The following is a 12,956-nucleotide window of genomic DNA, read 5'->3' on the forward strand; positions in this document are numbered from 1 at the left end:
GATCAAGAGCTAGGGAATTCAGAGGCCAGAATGATTTTGGCCACACATAGATTGCATTTGTGCTTTTCATTCCCCAGTGAAGATTTAGTTTTAATTTGTAGGGTAGCAAAGGTACAGATTCTTGGGTTTGAGCTCATGAAGTCTTGGCTCCTAAAGGCCAAGGACTGGGACCAAATTCTGCAGTGATTTTCTTTTGTCCCCAGCCCAAATACCCAAAGTGCTGTATCTTTCCCTATCAGCTTTTCAAACCAGATGCAGTCTCCTAGTTGGAACAAGGGGATATAAAAAGAGTTTCTCAACACACATATCCAGGTGAGAAACAGACATTTGGGAGTCATTACAGGTATAGAAGATTTGTTTGAAAAATCCCCATAGGGCATGCTGCATATTTCTCCATCTCCCACTCCTGGTGGACTATATACATCACCACTTTCTCCAAGTGTACTTTATATTGCCTGGCCTAATAACCACCAAGGCTTCTGTTTATGAGCTAATCTTTATCCTCTCTCACTTGGAACTAAAGGAATTCATGGGGCCATATTAGCCCCTAAGGCATTTAGGGAACCTGGGATAACAGTGCCCCCATTATTTTTTCCTGGTTCACGAAGTAGTTTGACCTTGTCATACTAACACAGACTGTGCTAGCAAGTTTCATGCCTCCAGAAATTCCTAGAAATGTAGACACTAATTTCTATTTCAGTGAACATATATCTAGCACTAAAAAAGGTAGAAAGGACCCTCTATTTTTTTGCTAAGGATTACAAAATTGTTTTGCAATTCTGTAGATTCTGCATAGGGGATCTTATTTTAGAATATGGAGATATTTGACATCTAAAGTCTTTTTATTCAGCAACACTAAGATTGAAATAGTTTCATATTAATGCCTTGTTACGCTATTGGACTATGGTGGTTCTCTGCTTACTGCTTCATCCCATCCTTTTGCTTTCTCAGTTCATGTTATAGGTCCATAGCTGAAAACAAATCCACATATAATTGCATACTTTCTTGTCAGCTTTTATTTCCCTGTTCCAGCTCTAACATTTTTTTGGCTAGGGTGTTTTATTTTGCTTCCTTCCAGACTCGGCAACAGCACTTGGAAGAAGAGAATCAACATCAAAGCAGAGCATTTTTGGTGATGAACCATCCCACAGAGTGAAGATAGAAAGGTTGACAAGAGATGATCCTTGGTTATCTTCACGTGAAGAAGTTCAGGATTGTAAGGAGCTGTTGGAGAAACAACAGGAAAAACAAGAGAGACTTTTGAAGGAAGTGACATTCCCTCACAGAAAAGCTATTAGTCATGAGAGAGCCTGCGAAAGTGATGACCTTGAGGAGAAGCGTGGTTCGAATTCCAGTCTTCTTTCACCACAGATGATACCCATAAGAAACCATTTTCATAAACATGCTTCACATGTTAAAAAATTGCATTATAATTCTATGGTCAACACTCATCAGATGATTAATGATAGTGAGAAACTCTGTGAAAATAAAGAATGTGGAAACCTCCCCCAGAGCTTTCATTTTATTCAGTTTTCAAAAACTCAAACAGAAGATAAATCCTATGGATTTAGTGACAGTATTCAACATTTTAGCTGTGATAAACCCCTAAATCTACATGAGAAAATACATGCACAAGGAAGATCCTTTGATTTTAAGGAACGTGGGCAAGTTTTGAACCACAGCATATCCCATAATGAACAACAGAGAATCCCTGTTGAAGAGAGTCAGTATAAATATAATAAAACCTCCCAGAGTTCATCCCTTGCTCAAAACATGAGAAATCATTCTGAAGAGAAACCCTTTGAATGTAATCAGTGTGGGAAATCCTTCAGCTGGAGCTCTCATCTTGTTGCACATCAGAGAACTCACACAGGGGAGAAACCTTATGAATGTAACGAATGTGGGAAATCATTCAGTCGCAGCTCTCACCTCGTTTCCCATCAGAGAACTCATACTGGAGAGAAACCTTATAGATGTAATCAGTGTGGGAAATCCTTTAGCCAGAGCTATGTCCTTGTCGTGCATCAGAGAACTCATACTGGAGAGAAGCCTTATGAATGCAGTCAGTGTGGAAAGTCATTCAGGCAGAGCTACAAACTTATTGCACATCAAAGAACTCATACTGGAGAGAAGCCCTACGAATGTAATCAATGTGGGAAATCATTTATCCAGAGCTATAAGCTTATTGCCCATCAAAGAATTCATACCGGAGAAAAGCCCTATGAATGCAATCAATGTGGAAAGTCCTTTAGTCAAAGTTACAAACTTGTCGCACATCAGAGGAGTCACACAGGAGAAAAACCCTTTGAATGTAATCAGTGTGGAAAATCCTTCAGCTGGAGTTCTCAACTTGTTGCACACCAAAGAACTCATACTGGAGAGAAACCCTACGAATGTAATGAGTGTGGGAAATCTTTCAACCGTAGTTCTCACCTTGTTATGCATCAGAGAACTCATACTGGAGAAAAACCCTATGAATGTAATCAGTGTGGGAAGTCCTTCAGCCAGAGTTATGTTCTTGTTGTACATCAGAGAACTCATACTGGAGAAAAGCCCTATGAGTGCAGTCAGTGTGGGAAGTCCTTCAGGCAGAGTTCATGCCTCACTCAACATCAGAGAACTCATACTGGAGAGAAACCCTATGAATGTAATCAATGTGGAAAAACATTCAGCTTGAGTGCTCGACTTATTGTACATCAAAGAACTCATACTGGAGAGAAACCCTTTACATGTAATCAGTGTGGGAAAGCTTTCATTAATAGTTCTAAACTTATTAGGCACCAGGCAACACATATTGAAGAGAAACCCTATGAATGTAACTAGTTTGGAAATCTTTCAGCCAGAGTATATCCCTCCCTCCCTTCCTCCTTCTCTCCCTCCCTCCCTCCTTCCCTTCCTCCCTCCCTTCAGCCCCTCATTTCCTCCTTCCCTCCTTCCATTCCTCCAGGATTACATGTATTGGAAAGAACTACCATGAAAACAATGTGTGTGGAAAAAACTTTCAGTTAGCTGTCTGTTATCGTGTATCTGGAAATTTGTTCTGGGGAAGAAATAGAGAAAAACTATCACTTATTTTACTTAGCAGTTCCATGTTAAAAAATCAAACTTGGCCCTTATAACACATTCCCACAAAAGTAATAACTATTGGCACTTTTCCTTGCAGAAAGCACTTCGACCTGACTTTGAGAGAATTACCATTAAATGGGCAATATGCTGTGGAGTGATTGCCAGTGAGGTGGACCTCTTTTCCAATAAAGAATAAATGAGAATGCTAATACCGGTGGGCTTGTTGTTGAGAAGGTTGGAAAATTGCTGTAGTTATTAGAACTTAGACTGGAATACGGCATTTCAGTGTATCATTTTCCAACATGATTTCCCTAGCAACTACTTAGTAATCAGTTTCATACAGCACTTTCTCTTATATGTGGAGATTTTGTAAAAATTAGGGAAATGGCTATGATATGAACTGAAAATGCAGGGCAGGAGTATAGAACATTCATTTCTAGAACCATCATGATAAGATATTTATTTTGATCAGGATCTAAAGGTATTCTAGGTGTATCTGTTTTAATTTTAGGTTTATGCCTATTTTTTTTGAATGTATGCTTTTATATATTGCTAATAAATGATATGAGTAGTAGTCAAAAAAAATAGAAACATTTCCATCTCGTTGACCATTTGGGAAAGACCTGACAGTCAGATAGCAAAGATCCCTCAGGGTTCTGAGAGTTCCACTTGGATTAGCATGAACAGGTTACTCCTTAGAACTTAAATTCCCAGGAATGTTCCTCATTGAGAATAAAATATTTCCCTGGGAATGTGGAACTGGAAATTTAAGCCAGAGGGACTGAGAATGCATGGGCAGTATGGAGGGCATATGGGCTTTTTTTTTTTTAACCCACGTATCAAAAGCAGTATAAAGGAGCTCTATTTTTAAGGTGTTTGTTTTTTTTTTTTCTCCCCTCATGTAGTATTGTCTTTTTTTTCTCTGGGATATGTTCCCTAATGTGAGAATCCTCTGAGTGGGAAGGTACTGCTCTGGCTAAGTGCTTGCCATCTAAATTAAGCAAACAAGAATGCTTTTAGTGAGGTAATATTTGTAGCTTCTCATTGGTTTTTTAGATTTGGTTCACAAGGCTTTTTGGCCTTTGCCATTATATCATGAATTCTAATCCTATGGATTGTCGTGGACCTGAAACCTGATTCCAGAGAGTTATTGAAAAATAGGCTGAGAGTTGAACTGAGAGACCAGAGAATAGAGGTAAATTCCCTGGAGAAAGAAAAAAAAAAAAACAGCTAAAGTGATATCTAATAGGGGTTACCCTTAGTAAATTCTGTCCCCAGGATATGACCCTAAGTGGATTCATCTTTATGAGGGTTAAGCCAGAGAGCGCAGCACACCTCGCAGTGACTGAAGTTCTGGGGGAACAGTTGTTGACGGCTGGAAAACTGGCTGCCCATCCCAGGAGAATCTTCAGTCAGTCCATGAATGCGCAGATAGAGGAAGAGAAGGGGTTCTCCATGCACTGCCTTTGGGGGAGGACATAAAATTGTGAAAATGCTAATTTGGTAGTGGGACATGGTTAGGCTTCTTTTCCCCCAAATTATAGATAAAACCAATACCAGTGCTAGGTACAAGTGGATGATTTTACTTTGAAGACAGGAGACAGGATTGTACAAATGAGTTTAAAGCCAACTGGGCTAAGGAGGCCTGTGAAGATTTCAAGTTTGGGAAGGGGTTTATCTCAAAGTAATCTTTTTAGTGTTAAAAATATTTCATTGAAAATGAAATTGATAAAACTGGAAAGAATTTTGAAGTGAGTATGTGTGTGATTGTGTGTTTCTTGGCCAGGTTGAATATGAGTCATCTGTGTGCACTAAGTCATAAGTATTACCTCAGTTCCTAGGTGGTGAATTATGGTTGCCAAGTGTTTTGAAGTAAGGTAGATCCAGTAAATAAACAAAAATGTTAATTTCATTATTTGCTCAGTAATTTCCCTCTGTAGGAAAGGTATTCTTTTAAAAAATGGTCGACCAATAATTAAGAGAAGTTAAAGTGACAGTGTGCTAAAAATTCATAATTAAACCTCTGAACCTAAAGTTTAGGTTTAAAAGGGGGAATCAGTAACTTGATTTTAATGACATATGTATGACACATATATAACCACATATGTCCCCTGCATAAAAATTTTTATGTAAAATTCACAAAGTAAAATTGTACTTTGCCATAGCAAAATGTGTAGAGATTTGACAGGCCAAATTTCTTTCACCATACTCCAGTAAAATTAGAAATAAGTGAAAGGTGACCAAAGCATTTTAAAATACATGGATGTTAAGGAATACTCTCTCTCCTAGAACCAATTTTTAAAAAACATTTTTATAGTTTTATCAAGATATAATTGACATAAGTTTAACATGTACAGCATAATGACTTGACTTACAAATATTGTGAAATGGGGACTTCCCTGGCCGTCCAGTGGTTAGGACTCCACGCTGTCACTGCTGGGGCCGCGGGTTCAATCCCTGGTCCGGGATTAAGATCCCACAAGCGCAGCCAAAATACATATATATATTGTGAAATGATTACCACAATGAGTTAACATCCATCATCTCATATAGATACTAAAGAAAAAGAAAAAAGTGGGGTTTTTTTTCCTTGTGGAGAGAACTCTTAGGATTTGTTCTCTTAGCAGCTTTCAAATGTACCATTCAGCAGCATTAACTGTAGTCATCATGTTTCCTCCCACACTCCTGCTTAGTCTTCAATACTTTTGTACTTTGTCCACCTTATTTTGTGGTTTGATGTTTCAGCTTACTCCTAAGGCTGACAAAGATAAACGTGCTTTTACTGTTTTTGTTTGTTTGTTTTTGTTGTTTTTATAAATTTATTTATTTATTTTTGGCTGTGTTGGGTCTTCATTGCTGCACGTGGACTTTCTCTAGTTGCGGCGAGCCGGAGCTACTCTTCGTTGCAGTGCGCGGCTTCTCATTGCGGTGGCTTCTCTTGTGGAGCATGGGCTCTAGGCGCATCGGCTTCAGTAGTTGTGGCATGTGGGCTCCAGTAGCTGTGGCTCACAGGCTCTAGAGTGCAGGCTCAGTAGTTGTGGCACGGGGGCTTAGTTGCTCCGCGGCATGTGGGATCTTCCCAGACCGGGGCTCGAACCTGTGTCCCCTGCATTGGCAGGTGGATTCTCCACCACTGTGCCACCTGGGAAGCCCCTGTTTTTGTGGGTTTTTTTGTCCAAAGAGATTTCAGCTTGGAGCGGGGAGGGAATACAGACTTTTTGATGCTGTTTTCAGATATGCCTTTTATATTTCTAAATTTCTTTTGGATTTTGTACTTAATCAATACCCTTTATTTCGTATGTCTCATTTAATGTACTTGATAAGACCAGTTAATCTTACCTATGCCTTTAGAACTTTATCTTGAAAAATCAGTATTCTTCCTGTTTGCTGAAAGAGGTTGCACTTGATGAGTCACATCAGTAAATTGCATATTGCTCTTTACAAATTATAGCAGCCTGGGTTCTTAATTGGAAAGCACATGAGCCAGTTCTAACCAGCTGATTCAGAAGATATTAGGTGGCTTCAAGAACTGGCAAGAAAGACAATGTTCAGGGCTTCACAGAAACAATTGCTGAATCATGCTGCAGAGCCATGAGAGTTCCTTAGTGTTCCCAAAGTTCCTTAAGATATTGTGAAGAACTAACTATATCTTCTGATTCAAAGTCTGGGCAAGTGCCTGGTTCTGGTGGATCGTAGGTTGTGCCTGCACCTGAGTTGTGTGGAAGGTTAAGATGCCAGGGCCACCAGTGCCTAGTGTTTCCTGGAGAGTCAATAGTTGTAGATGGGCTCTACCTTCCACTCATACTAATTCTTTGGGCAGTTTGTCATTCATAGAATTGTTACTCATTTGATAAGCAACAGCAAAGGAAAAAACAAAAGATTTCCAGTATAGCCCGCCCTTGCCTAGCCCATATGTCAATATTTTCTTCACTCTCTACATTTTCACTTACTTTAATATGTATATGCAGCCTCCTACTTAACCTATCACAGCTCTCTTACAACCAAAAACGTGTACTCTCTTCCTCACCCAGGGCTTCACATCTTTGCTTCCACTTCCAAGTCTGGGATCTCTGAGTGGTGTCCATTCCTTTTCTAGTGAAAAACTCCTCATGTAAAAAGATGGTTCAGATGCTGGGCATTTAAAAAGGATGGGGGGGCGGCTTGCCTGGTGGCGCAGTGGTTGAGAGTCCGCCTGCCGATGCAGGGGACACGGGTTCGTGCCCCGGTCCGGGAAGATCCCACATGCCGCGTAGCGGCTGGGCCCATGAGCCATGGCCACTGAGCCTGTGCGTCCGGAGCCTGTGCTCCGCAATGGGAGAGGCCACAACAGTGAGAGGCCTGCGTACCGCAAGAAAAAAAAAAAAAAAAAAAAAAAAAAGGATGGGATTATAAACCAGGTCAAATTACCAAGCAAATATTCAGTAACTTTGGTTGTGAGTAGATATGCAAAAGCTTTCTAAAGCTGCTTTTTTAAAACCACAATCAAGTTGGTGACATGGGCAGTTTTTACTGCTTAGGATAATTTAATCCTTATTTGGATTTGTTTGGGGGTCTAACTAAATCAATGTCTGTTTTATTATGCTTTGCAGAAAAAATAGTCTTGTTAAATTTAAAAATATCACTTTTGGCATTTGCCAAGTGGATCTTCATGTTGGAACAGTAAAGTTGGACCTTGTATCTTATGGCCAATGTGGTACTGATTTGTAATCCACTGAGGATGGCATTTCAGTGGAAATAGGTTGATAAATAGGATTGATAAACCTTTCCATAGTAGTTTTATCACCTTTCTGGACTCTTTAACATCTTGTGTGTTCTCTTGAGGTCATGACAGTCTTCATGATCACCTCCTGTCTTCTTCAGGGAGGACTCCTGGAATTTAACTGTTGGATCAAGTTCTTGAAACACATATTCCTTTTGAATATTGTTCCTTTTTTCTGCCCAGACTCTACTAGTTACTCTCTGACAGTGTTTGCTTAGATCTGGACTGTTGATACCTATGCCTGTGGTTCACTGCACAACAGATCCAGCAGGTTGGTGATTCTTCTGACCAGAAGCTCTTGTTGTTCTATATTTGGTTTGTCCACATGTTTCTCCACCATTCCTCGCTTTCTGAAGGGACTAGGACCACACTACCCCTGCCAGATATTTTGTGGAATGCTGGAACTGTCTGTGGGTGTAAGTTCCTGATTTTTCTGTACTCTTGAAAAAACTTCATGGACATGCCATTAACTTTAATTGATAATTTATTTTTAAGAAGTAATACATAGTTGTGATCATAAGTGGAATGTGCTGAAATTTTAGTAGTGGGAATTAGGTTATAAAAGAACCAAACCTATAGAAAAGCCAGAAGAGGGTTTTCTGATGAAATCTCAAAACTGTTTATCTGTAGTCTCTGGTATTACTATTCTCTACTAATTATATGGGGTTCCATCACTGAAACTCTCAGCTTTAGTATTTATGTTGCACTGGGTAGAGGGAGTTGGAGTCTCTTTTTGTAATCTGGTGCTTTAATTAGATATAGCTGATAGTATTGATCATCTAGACCTGTATACAATACAGCCAGTTCCAAGATGTGTCCCCAGAAAACTGGTTGCCTAGTCACCACAGGCTACACCCATCCCCGGGTGGTGTAGCCTCTACCTTGTATGAGTATCCAATCATGGTTCCTATGTTCACATGGGAAGAGGGGATGACTGCTGTGTTTGGAGTATTGTTCTCTGTTACTGCTGGATAAAGTCCAGTTGCATTTTTTTATACAAGGAAAACTGAAGTTTCTAGCTTTAAGTGAAACTATAAAATTGTTTGTGGGGGGGGGTTGTGTTTATGAAGCATTCAAATAGGTCAGAAAACACTGAATGAGAAAAAAAATGTTTAAGTAAAAGATGGAGACTAGTTGAAAACAAGAGTTAAATTGAAAACAGCAGCATTAGTTCACGCCCTTAAAAGCTGAGCAGCCTCTTGGGTTGCACATCGTCCTGGGGATGCATCAGTGATGCAGCAGCAATTTGAAACCAGGCCTCTTTGGTGAGTAGCTTATGTTAAGGCAGAAAGATAGAAATGGGCTTGTACTACCTTGTGGATAATAGGTTAAAAAACACTTCGAGAGACATTTGGGTGATGTTACGTATGCCACAGGGGCCACTAACCTGTGTGGAATTCCTGCCAGCCAAGCAGGAACACTTTGAGCATTGAGAAACCATTAGTCATAGACAGCTGGACCAAGGTCGGTCAGTACAGAGCCATGGGTCCTTCGTGAGATGCAGTATCAAGCATGCGGAAGAAAGGCCTTCTTAGTCTGTTCAGACTGCTCTAACAAAAATACTTTAAACTGGCTGCATCAGCGTCTGAGGACTCACTTCCTGCTCGTTAGCTGCACTTCTTCTGTCCCCACAAGGACTCTGAGGTCTCTGAGGCCTCTTTGACAAGGGCACTAATCCCATTTGTGAGGTGCCCTCATGACCTAATCACCTCCCAAAGGCCCTCACCCCCTAATATCACATCGGGGGTTAGGATTTCAACACACGAATTTGGTGAGGGGACACAAGCATTCAGTCCACAACAGGCACAAACTCAACTTCTAATAGCCTTCAAATAAAGGTGCATTATATTGGTCAGTCCCAGTTGCCCTGCAGGCAAGTGTTGGTCATCATTAATTTTATAACATATGAAAAATAGGCTTATATGGAGGTCCATACAGAAAAAGGCAACCTTCACTAGGATGACGATCTGGAAACTACACATTTTAACCTCACAATGAAAGGGGCATCTAAAATTCCAGCTTAGGCCCCTCACTGACTGACACTGGAGGTTGATCTCTTCATTACTTGCCTCTGGTGGATAGGCCACGGGCTCTATAAGGACACATAAATATGCCATTAATAAAGGAGCCCAGCGATGACGTAGAGGGGTGGGATAGGGAGGATGGGAGGGAGGCTCAAGAGGGAGGGGATACGGGGACATGTGTATGCATATGGCTGATTCGCTTTGTTGTGCAACAGAAACTGACACAGTCTTGTGAAGCATTTATACTCCAATAAAGATCTATTAAATAAATAAATAAAAAATAAGGGAGCCCAGCCCCAGGTGTATTTGGTCATGTTTATCATTGAAGGGAGCAGATAAGGGGAAAAAAGTGATTGGGATTAATGATAACTCACCTTCTATGAGACCCTCGTTTGCTCTTTGGTAAAACTTAGGAAGAAAACAAGAAAAAATATGTAAATGAATATGGCCCATTTCATGAAATGGGAGTGGAGGTGGGGCAGGCAAAGTGTAGATTATTTATCCGGGAGACAAACCATAAAGGGGGGGAAATACAAATGCCAACTCTAAAGCAACGCTAAATATATGGCCGAGGGAGGCTTAGGAACCAAATATCTAGGTAGAATTCCGGTCGATAGTTCTTTTTCTTGTATGGTTTTCTTAATCCCCTTGCTTTTAACAGTTGCTTTCATTTTTCAAGGTTGGAGGGCCTCACATTACTCAGCCAGATGTGCTAGAACCTGATTGAAATATGGGCTTACTTCCTCTTGTGGAAAACAGTACTCCATCTACCAAACATCTGGGACAAATTAGACTATAATTGGTTTCCTACTGCCCCGCAATTTACACAAGTACAATTTAGACAATTTAGCATAATTTAAATAATTAGATCTAATGATCTAGAACCATCGAATTCCTAACCTAATCACCCGAATGCAATCAATCCACCACCTACCTAGCTTCAATTTCCCCGATGATAAGAACAAAATCTTAATTTATACAACATATATCCCAACTTAAAAAAAAAAACCAGACACAACTTTTCCTTTACATAGGTGCTTCTTAAACTTTGCTATGCATCAGAATCAGAGGGAGTGCTTCTTATAGCACAGATTTCTGGGTCCCGACCCGAGAGTTTCTGATTCAGTAGGTCTGGGGTGGAGTTTGGGGTTTTGCAATGATTCTGCTGGTCCAGGACCACAACCTGAGAACCACAGCGCTAGAACGGTTTTACGTATTTAAATGGAATTAACTTATAATATATCTGGCTCACAAAAGTTCTAAGTTCTTGCCTTAAATTGTGCCAAACTTTTAACTTTAAATCAAATTAGGAGAGGAAGTTTGTGTTGGGCAGAGTCTGGCAGCCAGAGCTGAACGAGATGCGTGAGAAGGTGTGAAGCCCCGCCCCTTCCCCCTTCCCCCGTCCCCCCACCCCGCGCTCCTCCCTGGTATTTGAGCCCACCCCGGCTTCTCTCTGCTCAGATCCTCCCAGGGGAGAGCAGCGTTCAGTCTGGGTTGTTTGAGCCGCCTGCACTTGGTCCTTGCAGAGTCCTCCCTGTGTGGAACCCGATTCAGAAGACGGAGGACAGAACACTTGGTAAGTCTGTGTTTGTTTTGTTTATTTTGTTTGTTTATTACTGCATTTGTCTCGAGACCGTGGTCCACCCCCGTCCTGCCACACACACACACACACAGCACACTAGTCTCCATTTGTGGGGTCATAAAAAAAAGGAGGAGGCTCTGGGAGCTGCAGGCTCCTCAATCATGTCTTCATCTAAAGAGAGGGAAGTCCCCTCTGGCTTCTCCCCTGAAGGGTCCCCCAGCCCTGACTCACCAAACTACATGCTACTCTCTAACCATCCCCAGATTTCTGCAGGAGTCAGCCCATCGCCCACAGGAAATACCTACTAACTCACAGAACTCACCAGCTTCCTCCCCCATGTCCCTTATCTTTTCACCCACAGCCCTCAGAGAATCCCCTGTGTCCCCCAGCTACTGTCACACACTTTGCCCGCAGAAGGGACACTTCTAATGGCCGACTTTACCAGATTGGCCATTGGCAGCCCTTGGCTGGGCAGTGTGACCCTCCTGCCTGATTCCACAGAGGGTCCCTTAATCCAGAGAGCAGGTGGGAATGACAGAGGTAGGAGCACCTGATACCCAGTACCACCTCATCCTTCTCCTTGACCCGTGGCCTTGAAGCCTAGAACCACAGTGATTGTTTGGGCCAAATAGTAGAGATACATAGTACATACAACTCCAAATGTCATTTGTTGGAGGATACAGTTTACCATGTTAGGCTGACCAATGAAAAGTAAGGGGCAGAAGAAGCGGAGAATGAGAAATGAGCCGAAGGTAGCTGAGTACCCAGCTTTTGACCTTGATAGTGGAGGTTTCTTGATCTTTCACAAAGATCCCGAGAATCACTGCTGTGAGTACAGACAAGGAAAGAGCAGTGCAGGCCAGCACCATCCCTACAGTGTCTTCAAATGCCAGGAAGGTCACGATTTTGGGGAGACAGCGGTCTCTCAGCATTTGTGTACTAATGACTTGAGCACGCCACACAGTGTTTCATATCTGAAAAAACAAAAGCAAAGAGGATTTCACATTGAACAATTCATGCTTATTCCCATGACATAATCATTATCACATTTTTTATCACTGAAAATACTGTCCACTTCTGACATGATTTTTGTATCCAAAAATCATGTGTCAGGCCAGAGAACCCATGAGCATAATAAAGTAGTTGTTACAGAGACTATATCAAGGTTAATACTGTCCATTTCTCTATCGGAAGTAATGCTTTCACCCACAATCATCAGAAAATTTTATTCCACATTTGGGGTGGCTTTTGCTGTTGTTTGGTTGGTGTGTTGGTTTAACAATATCATCAAGGTTCACTTTGATTTCGTCTCTCTGCTGTCCACAAGAAATGCTTCAATGTATGGTTTCTTCTCAGAGTTATGTGATGTGATCTACAGCTTTATCATTACCATTTGAACTGAGAGAGAAAGGCATCCTGTAACTTTTCCAGAGGAGCAAGGAAGAAATTTTCTAAGAATCCTCTACCACCCAAATCCTTCAGCGTGAGGGGTGGATGTAGATATCATTCAGTCAATGAATCAACC

The 12,956-nt window shown here is 41.2% G+C and overlaps 1 protein-coding gene and 1 long non-coding RNA gene across 2 annotated transcripts; both read left to right on the top strand.

Annotated features, from left to right (window-relative positions):
* Positions 1-273: 273 nt before the first annotated feature.
* Positions 274-5,844, top strand: ZNF180 (zinc finger protein 180). Its single transcript, XM_028478162.2, has 2 exons — positions 274-312; positions 1,079-5,844. Exon 2 carries the CDS (start codon positions 1,372-1,374, stop codon positions 2,821-2,823), a length of 1,452 nt encoding a protein of 483 aa, XP_028333963.1. The 5' UTR covers positions 274-312; positions 1,079-1,371; the 3' UTR covers positions 2,824-5,844.
* Positions 5,845-7,634: 1,790 nt separating this feature from the next.
* Positions 7,635-12,956, top strand: LOC114484096 (uncharacterized). Its single transcript, XR_003676619.1, has 3 exons — positions 7,635-8,096; positions 11,311-11,425; positions 12,788-12,956. It is a non-coding gene; the product is annotated as an uncharacterized lncRNA (long non-coding RNA).

This window comes from Physeter macrocephalus, chromosome 17, assembly GCF_002837175.3.
Source record: "Physeter macrocephalus isolate SW-GA chromosome 17, ASM283717v5, whole genome shotgun sequence".
Taxonomy (NCBI): Eukaryota; Metazoa; Chordata; class Mammalia; order Artiodactyla; family Physeteridae; genus Physeter; species Physeter macrocephalus.